Source organism: Mizuhopecten yessoensis, unplaced genomic scaffold (genome assembly GCF_002113885.1).
Source record: "Mizuhopecten yessoensis strain PY_sf001 unplaced genomic scaffold, ASM211388v2 scaffold6277, whole genome shotgun sequence".
Lineage (NCBI taxonomy): Eukaryota > Metazoa > Mollusca > Bivalvia > Pectinida > Pectinidae > Mizuhopecten > Mizuhopecten yessoensis.
The window spans coordinates 54,027-67,473 of NW_018406469.1; the positions used below are offsets into that span (position 1 = coordinate 54,027).

At 33.7% G+C, this 13,447-nt stretch overlaps 1 protein-coding gene and 1 non-coding gene across 4 annotated transcripts in view; both read left to right on the forward strand.

The window, feature by feature from the left end:
- Trnai-aau lies at positions 1–74 on the forward strand. Its single transcript has one exon. It is a non-coding gene; the product is annotated as a tRNA-Ile (tRNA).
- Positions 75–4,242: 4,168 nt separating this feature from the next.
- Positions 4,243–13,447, forward strand: part of LOC110451882 — a 71,154-nt gene continuing 61,949 nt past the window's right edge. The window contains exon 1 of one of the 3 annotated variants that reach the window (XM_021500102.1): positions 4,243–4,262. Coding sequence is in view for 1 of the 3 variants with exons in the window: in XM_021500100.1 (XP_021355775.1) it covers positions 11,380–11,404 (25 nt within the window). In the remaining 2 variants the exon portion in view is untranslated. Of the gene's footprint in view, positions 4,263–9,111; positions 9,163–11,316; positions 11,405–13,447 lie in introns of those variants that run through there. The other 2 variants (XM_021500101.1, XM_021500100.1) reach the window with 2 other exon arrangements.

Here is a 13,447-nt window from a genome sequence, read left to right on the forward strand (position 1 = left end):
GGCCGGTTAGCTCAGTCGGTTAGAGCGTCGTGCTAATAACGCGAATGTCGTGGGTTCGACCCCCACACTGGCCATTATAATTTTTATTTTCTTGTGTTATATTTTTCTTTATATTTGTATATGTTTCAGTATTCGACTACTCGAATAAGAGATTCGTTGAAAGTGTGTCATTTATCGATATTAACAGATAGTGGTATGTTATGATCAGATACAATATTAACCATACAGATAATAAACGCTGATATGAAAACAGGAAATAGGACAACTGATTTGGAATATCTGCTCCACATGTGTACCAACGTGGACTTCGATGAGAGTGGAGCAAAATACATCGATTGTAATTATGGTTTCTGTTGTTGTTTGACAAGAAAAAATATACACTGGGAAAATAGGAAATAATTGCCAGCATACATTGACAAGAATACAACGAGTTACTATGGTAAATAATAGGCTTGCTACAGGCTTTAGTGTGATTGTCCTTTTGAGGTTGTTATGATGGCTGACACACCCGAATGACAATATAATTTACAGCAAAACTTACATTGATCAGGTCCCTACCCATTCATGAAATGCATTTGGCTATTTTGTTTTCTCTGCGATTCACTTACTACAGTGTTTTTGCATAAGCTGACGAACATTGGAAAAGTAATATTTAACTGGACGTGAAACATGTTTTTCCAGCTCAGTTAAACATCTTGACTGGCACAGGTGATCACCTGTGTGAAACAGTACTTTGTCGGTTCGTTGAAAATCACTCACATTTGTTGACATTGAAAGTTCAGTGGAACATGACAAACTGGTGTTTATTTTGTAAGGTAAGTGAAACATCACAATCATGTGTATATATTAATTTTTCGCTTCAGCGAAACATCAGCAGTTGTTTACTTAGTCGGTTCATTTGAACAGCACCAGCAGGTGTAAATTTTATATTGTTAGTTCTATGATACACTACAAACAGATGTTTATCTTGTCATTCCAGTAAAATATCTTCCATGTGTGCTTTCTTTGTCGAGTCGATGAAACGCCAACAACAAACGCTTCCTAGAGTTTAAGTACAGGCAGTATAATCCAAACCAGTTCTGAGTTAGACGCTATTAAATAACAGGATGTTGGTATGATCCCGAACTGTCAACAAAACTAGTTAGAACACAAAATCGATAAAACTGGGGCAAAATATGAACAAATGAAAGGTTTATGTAGAAACCATTGAAAACAAGAGGTATGTAACCAGATGTTCCGGAAGGTTAAGCGTCTCCTGCTTCATCGACGACACCAACATGTAAATTTAGGTCAAAGCCAAGGGAGATGTCACGTTCTCAAAGCGAGAACTGGGGTAGTGACAACGAAATAACAAGTTCACTAATGAGCATATTCGACCAAGAAAGAACATGATGGTGACCATGAAACGTGCCCATAGTCTTCACCAACTTGCATCTCCGGAAATCCGATACTGTTAAGTTGACCGTCAGCAGTCGTAATGGAAACCGAACCTACCGATGATTTATATTTCATGATCGACCGCCACTGGTCATCTGAGTGAAAATAACTTTGGGTTATATCCCGAATTTACGAGATGAAATTCATTAAAGCGATCAATCATGATGCACATTTAACCCATGCAATGTTATCGTAAACGTTGTTACGGAAAGTAAAACCTGTTTTGCAGGCCGTCGTCAAAGCAATAGGACTGTGATGTTATTGGATATATCACGCGAAATTACCTGATACGAAAATCAATAACCTAATAACAAACAAAAAACACGCCTGTCTAGATGACGGCAGTTTCTTTGTTGTGTTTACTGTGTATAGTTTTCTATGCCATCAATATCCGTGGTAGCAAGTTTACAATAGTGCTGTACTATCAATACAAGTAACCAAAGCGTATCTTTTATGTAACATTCACACAGTGATATCCAAACTGTCTGGGGAAATTATCGCACATGACAACGAACACATTTATCTTTTCATAAAGGTGTTAACCACACATCAATTATCGAATATTTTCGTTCACTTAATTACACTATACAAAACAGGGTAAGCTGACTAGTTGCTCAAGAACACTGACTGAAGGAATACAACTCTCTCCCACATAGGATGTTCACACGTCCAAAATCGAAATTAAATACTCGAAATCTAGCTTTGCCACATAAAAAATGTTCAAACGTCCAAAATCTAAGAAAACCACAATTGTTTTAACTTACAGTAATCACTCTTGTTGGCCCGGATGGAAGATACCGGGAAATAGGTAAATCTTCAAAAAATCTTTTAGAGCATCTTTGGCCATTACGCGAACAATGGAGCTTCATGTGGGAGGAAATCGCAGTACTTTGAGAAAACCAACGTGGCCGTGCATGTGACCAAACATAGAATTTCAGATATCCAGAAACAAAAATTAATTACACGGAGCGCTCCGTATCACATACCCAATATCTGGAGAATAATACATGGCCATTTTCAAACCGTCTTTGTATCGACTCGAGACCCCGAGAGCTGTCGCTCATAAAGCAATACAAATCAGCAACATCTTTAATAATTTATTAGATAATACAAACGGCAACCCAAGTGATCTGAGAACATCGCACTCACTCGCTGTACACGTCAACAGCATTGCATATTACCCAGCATCTCATCCTGGTCTTTGTTAAAGTTTAAAGTGTTTCCCTTATGCTTCTTGTCAACGAAAGAACAGCCATAGGTATCTGCGTTCATTTGAACAATGACGAATTGTTGATATTAAAATCTTGCATTGAACTATAGGCTTAATAATGTCTTACGTATACTTAATCTTCTAGTTCATTTGATGTCACTAACAACATATCATCGATGTCGTATTTTTCATTTCAACTTCATGTTGATACCGGACAACCTGTCTGACGTCATTCGGTGATGGTATGACGCAGGCGATGACACCATTATTCGGTGACGCCATGTTCCTGCCTGATACCAGTTTCGGACTGATATCAATTTTTGTCTGATATCAATTTCAGCTCGAGGTATTACACCTCTTGGTAACGTTGAGATGTTAGCCAAGTGTTGACTGCTTTAAGTATACAACGGCCCTACCAAGTATGAGGTATGCAATAAAGAATCATATGTTAACGAAAGCTCACTATATTTCAAAAGATATCCTCATATTTCCGAGAACGAGTACTAGGTATAAGAAATCTCCCATCCCAGACAGGTTTAAATAAATACTAATATCGATTGAACCACATGAAGTATACTCACACGTCCAGTATATATGCTGACATACAGTAAACAATATACTCAAAAGATATCCATAAATATTAAACCAGACAATAGTGTATTAACGTTCATAAAGTTATTGAATTTTGAATATTGAAAATTGAAATACAAACCAAATATCCATATATTTTCCCAGCAAGTCGAGCCAGCACACAAGAAATAACAGTAGCTCCATATTTGTCCTATTTGCGATTTAGGCTTTTACTTTACATACTGAGGCCCCCACATTGGTTATATGCTTCAATACAGAAGTGTAATCTAACATTACACATCATTTCTAAAAATGAAGATACATATTCTGTGTAGGTTTGGGGATGCCTGCTTTACCACCCACTGAATGTTGTCATAGGCGACCTATACGGGGCCCGTCAGCAGAATTGTTGGCTTTCGTCAGTGTCTCCTTCCTGGAAGACATTGAAGAGGCCAAAACTGATTTGGTGTCCCCAGTGCAACTCTTGGGATCTGCCTCCATTTTTGTCTCTTTTTTATTTCGTCTATTCGGCAGAGTCTCCTTAGATCCCCACCTTCAAATTGCATTGGCTGTTACGAGGAAGTTAAACAAAAAATAAAACAAAAAGAAACGCTCGATGTGGGCTTTTTTTCTTTTTTCTCTTTCTTAAACATGAAATGTATTCCTTCGACTGATCAATTAGGGAGTTGCTATATATACAACTGGTTTTATCCAGTTATGCTATTTATAACTCCCTTTTCATACTGTGATTTATTGTTTGTACACCGCTAAGGAAATTAATTATCCTAACATAATTTTTGATTCATATTTAAAAGTACTGATTTAATCAGATATGCCAATGATAAATACTGTAGCATACTAATACTGATTAATATTCAATATTACTCAGTTACATCCATGTCATTCTTTGACGTAATTTCCGGTTCGCATTACTTAGGACTGGTTTAATCCAGTTATGCTATTTATACATCGTTGTCATACTCTTATCTACATGTAGACAGAGCGTGAAGCTCCCGGTACACAGCGCTTGCCTGTCCGACAGTAGGTAAGACACCTGTTATGGTCTGTAGATACCTCTATCGCAATGTGTAACAGACGCTATACCATAACTGATAACTGGCGCTATGTCGTAACTGTATGGAAATTGTTCTATTTTCATTTAAAAGATAACTATAGAACATTTCCTGGGGACCAATAATGAGTTACGGTACCTTTGTAGCCCACTTTGACCAATTTTAAAGATCTTTCCACCGTTTTGGCCCCTATCATTACCTATGACTCCTAGAAGGACAAAACAGCTGTGTAGCAGTGAAATTCATGTTTGGCAGACTGTATATGTTACCAATACTGTATATATTACCAATACTGTATGTATTACCAATACTGTATATATCACCAATACTGTATATATTACCACTACGGTATATATTACCAATACTGAATATATTACCAATACTCTATATATTACCAATACTGATGTATTACCAATACTGTATATATTACGAATACTCTATATATTACCACTACGGTATATTTTACCAATACTGTATATATTACCAATACTGTATATAATACTCTATATATTACCAATACTGTATGGATTACCAATACTGTATATATTACCAATACTCAATATATTACCAATACTGTATGTATTACCAATACCGTATATATTACCAATACCGTAATATTACCAATACTGTATATATTACAAATACTCTATATATTACCAATTCTCTATATATTACCAATACTCTATATATTCCCAATACTGTATGTATTACCAATACTGTATACATCACCAATACTGTATATATTACCACTACGGAATATATTACCAATACTCTATATATTACCACTACGGTATATTTTACCAATACTGTATATATTACCAATACTGTACGTATTACCAATACTGTATATATCACCAATACTGTATATATTACTACTACGGTATATATTACCAATACTGTATATATTACGAATACTCTATATATTACCACTACGGTATATTTTACCAATACTGTATATATTACCAATACTGTATGTATTACCAATACTGTATATATTACCAATACCGTATATATTACCAATACTCTATATATTACCAATACTTTATATATTACCAATACTCTATATATTACCAATACTCTTTATATAACACATACTCTATATACTACCAATACTGTATGTATTACTATTACTGTATATATTACCAATACTCTATATATTACCAATACTTTTATATATTACCAATACTCTATATATTACCAATACCGTATATATTACCAATACCGTAATATTACCAATACTGTATATATTACAAATACTCTATATATTACCAATACTCTATATATTACCAATACTCTATATATTACAATACGGTATATATTACCAATACTCTATATATTACCAATACTATATATATTACCAATTCTGTATACATTACAATACGGTATATATTACCAATACTGTATATATTACAATACGGTATCTATTACCAATACTGTATATATTACCAATACTGTATATATTACCAATACTCTATATATTACCAATACTCTATATATTTCCAATACTGTATATATTACCAATACCGTATTTATTACCAATACTGTATATATTACCAATACTGTATATATTACCAAAACTGTATGTATTACCAATACTGTATATATTACCAATACTGTATATATTACCAATACTCTATATATTACCAATACTGTATATATTACCAATACCGTATATATTACAAATACGGTATATATTACAAATACGGTATATATTACCAATACTTTATATATTACCAATACCGTATATATTACCAATACTGTATATATTACCAATACTGTATATATTACCAATACTTTATATATTACCAATACTGTGTATATTACCGATACTGTATATATTACCATACTGTATATATTACAATACTGTATATATTACCAATACCGTCTATATTACCAATACTGTATATATTACCAATACCGTCTATATTACCAATACTGTACATATTCCAATACCGTATATATTACCAATACTGTATATATTACCAATACCGTCTATATTACCAATACTGTATATATTACCAATACCGTCTATATTACCAATACTGTATATATTACAATACCGTATATATTACCAATACTGTATATATTACCAATACTCTATATATTACCAATACTCTATATATTACCAATACTGATGTATTACCAATACTGTATATATTACCAATACCGTATAAATTACCAATACTGTATATATTACCAATACTGTATATATTACCAATACTCTATATATTACCAATAATCTATATATTACCAATACTGTATGTATTACTATTACTGTATATATTACCAATACCCTATATATTACCAATACTCTATATATTACCAATACCGTATGTATTACCAATACTGTATATATTACCAATACTCTATGTATTACCAATACTGTATGTATTACCAATACTGTATATATTAACAATACTGTATATATTACCAATACTCTTTATATTACCAACACTGTATGTATTACCAATACTGTATATATTACCAATACTCTATATATTCCCAATACTGTATATATTACAATACGGTATATATTTCCAATACTGTATATATTACAATACGGAATATATTACCAATACTGTAGATATTACCAATACTCTATATATACAGTATTGGTAATACTCTATATATTACCAATATTCTATATATTACCAATACTCTATACAGTATTGGTAATATAGACGGTATTGGTAATATATACAGTTTTGGTAATATATAGAGTATTACCAATACTGTATATATTACCAATACTGTATATATTACAATACGGTATATATTACCAATACTGTATATATTACCAATACTCTATATATTACCAATACTCTATATATTACCAATACTCTATATATTACCAAAACTGTATATATTACCAATACTCTATATATTACCAATACCGTATATATTACCAATACTGTATATATTACCAATACTGTATATATTACCAATACTCTATATATTACCCATACTGAATATATTACCAATACTCTATATATTACCGATACTGTAATATGTTACCAATACTGTATATATTACCAAAACTGTATCTATTACCAATACTCTATATATTACCAATACTGTATATATTACAATACGGTATATATTACCAATACTGTATATATTACAATACGGTATATATTACCAATACTGTATATATTACCAATACTCTATATATTACCCATACTGTATATATTACCAATACTCTATATATTACCGATACTGTATATATTACCAATACTCTATATATTACCGATACTGTAATATATTACCAATACTGTATATATTACCAAAACTGTATATATTACCAATACTCTATATATTACCAATACTGTATATATTACCAATACCGTTTATATTACCAATACTGTATATATTACCAATACTGTATATATTACCAATACTGTATATATTACCAGTACTGTATATATTACCAATACTGTATATATTACCGATACTGTATATATTACCAATACTCTATATATTACCAATACTGTATATATTACCAATACCGTATATATATTCAATATTGTATGTATTACCAATACGGTATATATTACCAATACAGCATGTATTACCAATACCATATATATTACCAATACTCTATATATTACCAAAATGTAAAGGGATAATTATGTGTCTTACGTTTTTCTTTCATATATACACAGAAACGCTACATAAATATTCATATTTTGATAATAGAGATAGAGAAAAGGACAGTCTTTTGCCATTATGTCATTTGTCATCGTAAAATGGTCCACCGTGAAGCTGAACGCTCAGAAATATTACTATAAGTACATTCTTTTGTTAAAGTGACGACCGTTTAACTCTGTGAAAACTCGACACATGATCTTTGCAGTGTTCAGCACTTCCCTCTCGGCATGTGATCGGGTGACGTATTATGTTCGTATTCACCGCTTCAACGTTTTAATAACTACTATCTACATCGGAGTCTGTATGTATTATACACAAGGTGTATGATGATAATATAGACAATTTCTACATTTGCATTTGCTTAGCAGCAAGGTATGGATATTGCTATTTTGAAATGGTTAAATTATGGTCTGAAATAATTAATCTTTTAATTATCAGATGTTTGAGTGGCTATGCTTCTGCATCTGTCTTATGACCCGATGGTCATTTTTTGTTATTGCTCTGCTGGTTAACGAATTTCAACACTGAATAGTGGTTTTCAAGGTAGTTGTATTTTCAAATTATCCTTTTAATGTCTCTTCACCTCAGTTTTTAGTAAATCTGTGTTCATAAGTTTAATGATGAAATAAATTGCTACTAAAAATACCGATCAATATCCATACCTCTGCTGAGGCAGACAAGCTAACATGCAGGAAATATTTATAATATTCACCAACACGTTTTATAATTGTCCTTATACAGACAAATATGATTAAACCATCAATTTCTACCCACTAACACAAATCATTCATAAAATTATTTTTTTCTGTAAAGTTTCTGAAATAGCAATTTTCCTTTCCGCTATCCATTTTCGAATCGGTTACAGATTCCTATCCAATAAAAGAGATAGTATCCAAGTATTCTATTTATTAACACCTTGTCAAACTTTGACCTATTGTTGGATTTAAAGTCTAAAAACAGGTAATAAAGAAAAAGTTAACGTTTGCTTTATATTCAATAAATACATACTCTGATTTCGTTCTAGAATCATACTTTATATCATGGTTTTTAAACCGTTATGCTATTAATACATTTCCTGTAATAGCCTGACCTCATTTAAAATACGTATTGCACAGAACTGGTTCTATCCGGTGATACTATAAATACATTCAATGTCATACTCTTATCTACATGTAGACAGGGCGTGAAGCTCCCGGTACACAGCGCCTGTCTGTTGGACAGTAGGTAAGACACCTGTTGAGCCTGTAGACATATGTATCATTTCGTATAACAGGCGCTTAATCATACCGCCAGGAATTTTCTTTCAGGTGACGAAGTATGATTACACTTTATTAACTTTTATATACGGTTAGTATAACTAGAATGCTATTGTAGATTTCTTTATACATTAAGTATGAAGATTACACAGGAACATGATACAATATTTCCTTTACAAGATAATGAGAAGGGGTGTAAAGGAAGACTTGAGAAGGATAAGGATGTGTTAAAAGCAATAAGGAAGGCTTTTGGAGGGTAAGGATATGTTAAGGACAAAGGACAATAAGTAAGACTTATGGATTAGGATGTGCTAAGGATGATAAGTAAGACTTATGGATTCAGATATGTTAAGTACAATAAGTAAGACTTGTGGAGGATTATGATGCTTTCAGTACAATGAGTAATAAATATGGATTAGGATATGTTAAGGTCAATAAGTAAGACTGACGGATTAGGATGTGTTAAGGGCAATAGGTAAGACGTATGGATTAGAATATGTTAAGTACAATAAGTAAGACTTATGGATTAGGATATGTTAAGTACAATAAGTAATACGTATGGATTAGGATTAGTTAATGATGATAAGTAAGACTTATGAATTAGGATGTGCTTAGTACAATAAGTACGACTTGTGGATGATTAGGAAGCAATAAGGACAATAAGTAAGACTGACGGATTAGGATGTGTTAAGTACAATAGGTAAGACGTATGGATTAGGATGTGTTAAGTACAATAAGTAAGACGTATGGATTAGGATGTATTAAGTACAATAAGTAAGACGTATGGATTAGGATATATTAAGTACAATAAGTAAGACGTATGGATTAGGATGTGTTAATGGCAATAAGTAAGGCTTATGTAATAGGATGTGTTAAGTACAATAAGTAAGACTTGTGGATTAGCTTGTGTTAATGGCAATGAACGACAGCATGGTGAATGTTTGGTATGTTTCATGTAATATGAGTTTATTGATAAAACTGAAACAAAGAAAAGACCAAGAAGGAGACCTCACAGTATCATATATTAACTCTGACCATTCAGAATATTTTATTTCTAGGTGAAATTGTATAACGCAAAGCTCGTCACCTCAAAAAACAAAAAATCTAATGAACACGTCCTCGTTCTGAGTATCGACCGTATAAACTCGACACATAATCCAGGAAGTGTTAAACACTTCCCTCTCGGACTGTAATTGAGTGACGTGTCATGTTTGCATCTGTCGCCATGTCAAAAACCTAATCACTACACTTTTTTTCACAGTTTGTATGTGTATAACACAAAAGGGAGTTTGTGCTTTGCGTATATGATGAAAGATAGACCATTTCTACACCCGCGATATCTTAGCAGCAACATATTGATAATTCTGTATTGAAATGTTGAACTACGATCTGAAATAGTGTACTATTTAAGTGTCGAATTTTCGAAAGGCTATGTTTTAGTATCTGTCTAATGATAAAGACACGGTGGTGACTTCTATTATTTTTATTGTTGAATGTATGTCAGCATTTTTTTATTTTGGTGATATATAAGGTAATTGTATGCTCAAAGAAACCCTTTGATTCTTTTTTTAATTAGGCTTTTATTGTATTCTTATACGCCGATTAATGATGAAGTAAATGACCAATTGAAGTTCAAAGGAATAGCCATTAATTTGTTAAAGTCAGACGATCTAACACTCAGTTAATAGCCAAAGATTTTCAACACATTATATAATAGTCCTAACGACGGGCTTATTGAAAATGTAAAATATAGCTTATCCAACAATTCGATATGTTTTTCCAATCTGAATTTCTGAAATATCTATATATTTCTTTTCAATCTTAATTTTGAAAACTGTTTTAGATTAATATGAAATAGAACTGGGTTTATCAAGTTATGCTATTTTTAAATTCCTTGTGATATTGTGTCCTATTGTCATATTCCATGAAAACACTGAGTGAATTATTGGTTCATTTTCAATAGAATAGAGCTTGCTTTGTCCAGTCATTTGCATACTATCTTCGTTCTAGTTTCATATTCAGTATGACTGTTTTCATAAACTTACCCCGTTGATAGATTTCCCGACATACTCTGACCTATATTTAGATTTGTATTACTCAGAACTGGTTTTATCCGGTGTTGCTATAATTAAATCCGATGTCATGCTCTTATCTACATGTAGACAGAGCGTGAAGCTTCCTGTACATGGCGCCTACCTGTCGAACGCTAGGTAAGACACATGCTGTGACATGTAGACATACTGTATTACAGGCAAAATGCCATACTGTGTAGCAGGCGCTATATTATACTGTGTAACAGGCGCTATAGTATACTATGTAAAAGGCGATGCTGTGTAGCATGTGCTATACTATACTGTGTAGCAGGCGCTATATTATACTGTGTAACAGGCGCTATAGTATACTGTGTAGCAGGCACTATAGTATACTGTGTGGCATGTGCTATGGTATACTGTGTAGCAGGCGCTATAGTATACTGTGTAACAGGCGTTATATTATACTGTGTAGCAGGTGCTATGGTATACTGTGTAGCAGGTGCTATGGTATACTGTGTAACATGCTCTATAGTATACTGTGTAGCAGGCGCTATGGTATACTGTGTAAAATGCGCTATAGTATACTGTGTAGCAGGTGCTATGGTATACTGTGTAGCATGCGCTATATTATACTGTGTAACAGGCGCTATAGTATACTGTGTAGCAGGCGCTATGGTATACTGTGTTACAGGCGCTATAGTATACTGTGTAGCAGGCGCTATAGTATACTGTGTAACAGGCGCTATAGTATACTGTGTAACAGGCGCTATAGTATACTGTGTATCAGGCACTATAGTATACTGTGTGGCAGGTGCTATGGAATACTATGTAGCAGGCGCTATAGTATACTGTGTAGCAGGCACTATAGTATACTGTGTGGCAGGGGCTATGGTATACTGTTTAGCAGGCGCTATAGTATACTGTGTAACAGGCGCTATAGTATACTCTGTAGCAGGCGTTATAGTATACTGTGTAATAGGGTCTATAGTATATTGTGTAGCAGGTGCTATGGTATACTGTGTAGCAGGTGCTATAGTATACTGTGTAGCAGGCGCTATAGTATACTGTGTGGCAGGTGCTATGGTATACTGTGTAACATGCGCTATAGTATACTGTGTAGCAGGCGCTATAGTATACTCTGTAGCAGGCGCTATAGTATACTGTGTAATAGGGACTATAGTATATTGTGTAGCAGGTGCTATGGTATACTGTGTAGCAGGTGCTATAGTATACTGTGTAGCAGGCGCTATAGTATACTCTGTAGCAGGCGCTATAGTATACTGTGTAATAGGGACTATAGTATATTGTGTAGCAGGTGCTATGGTATACTGTGTAGCAGGTGCTATAGTATACTGTGTAGCAGGCGCTATAGTATACTCTGTAGCAGGCGCTATAGTATACTGTGTAACAGGTGCTATGGTATACTGTGTAGCAGGCGCTATAGTATACTGTGTAACATGCGCTATAGTATACTGCGTAACAGGGTCTATAGTATACTGTGTAGCAGGTGCTATGGTATACTGTGTAGCAGGTGCTATAGTATACTGTGTAGCAGGCGCTATAGTATACTCTGTAGCAGGCGCTATAGTATACTGTGTAATAGGGACTATAGTATATTGTGTAGCAGGTGCTATGGTATACTGTGTAGCATGCGCTATATTATGCTGTGTAACAGGCGCTATAGTATACTGTGTAGCAGGCACTATAGTATACTTTGTGGCAGGTGCTATGGTATACTGTTTAGCAGGCGCTATAGTATACTGTGTGGCAGGTGCTATGGTATACTGTGTAACATGCGCTATAGTATACTGTGTAGCAGGCGCTATAGTATACTCTGTAGCAGGCGCTATAGTATACTGAGTAATAGGGTCTATAGTATATTGTGTAGCAGGTGCTATGGTATACTGTGTAGCAGGCGCTATAGTATACTGTGTGACAGGTGCTATACTATACTGTGTGGCAGGTGCTATACTATACTGTGTAGCAGGCACTATAGTATACTGTGTAGCAGGTGCTATGGTATACTGTGTAGCATGCGCTATATTATACTGTGTAACAGGCGCTATAGTATACTCTGTAGCAGGCGCTATAGTATACTGTGTAATAGGGACTATAGTATATTGTGTAGCAGGTGCTATGGTATACTGTGTAGCAGGCGCTATAGTATACTGTGTAACAGGCGCTATAGTATACTGTGTAACAGGCGCTATAGTATACTCT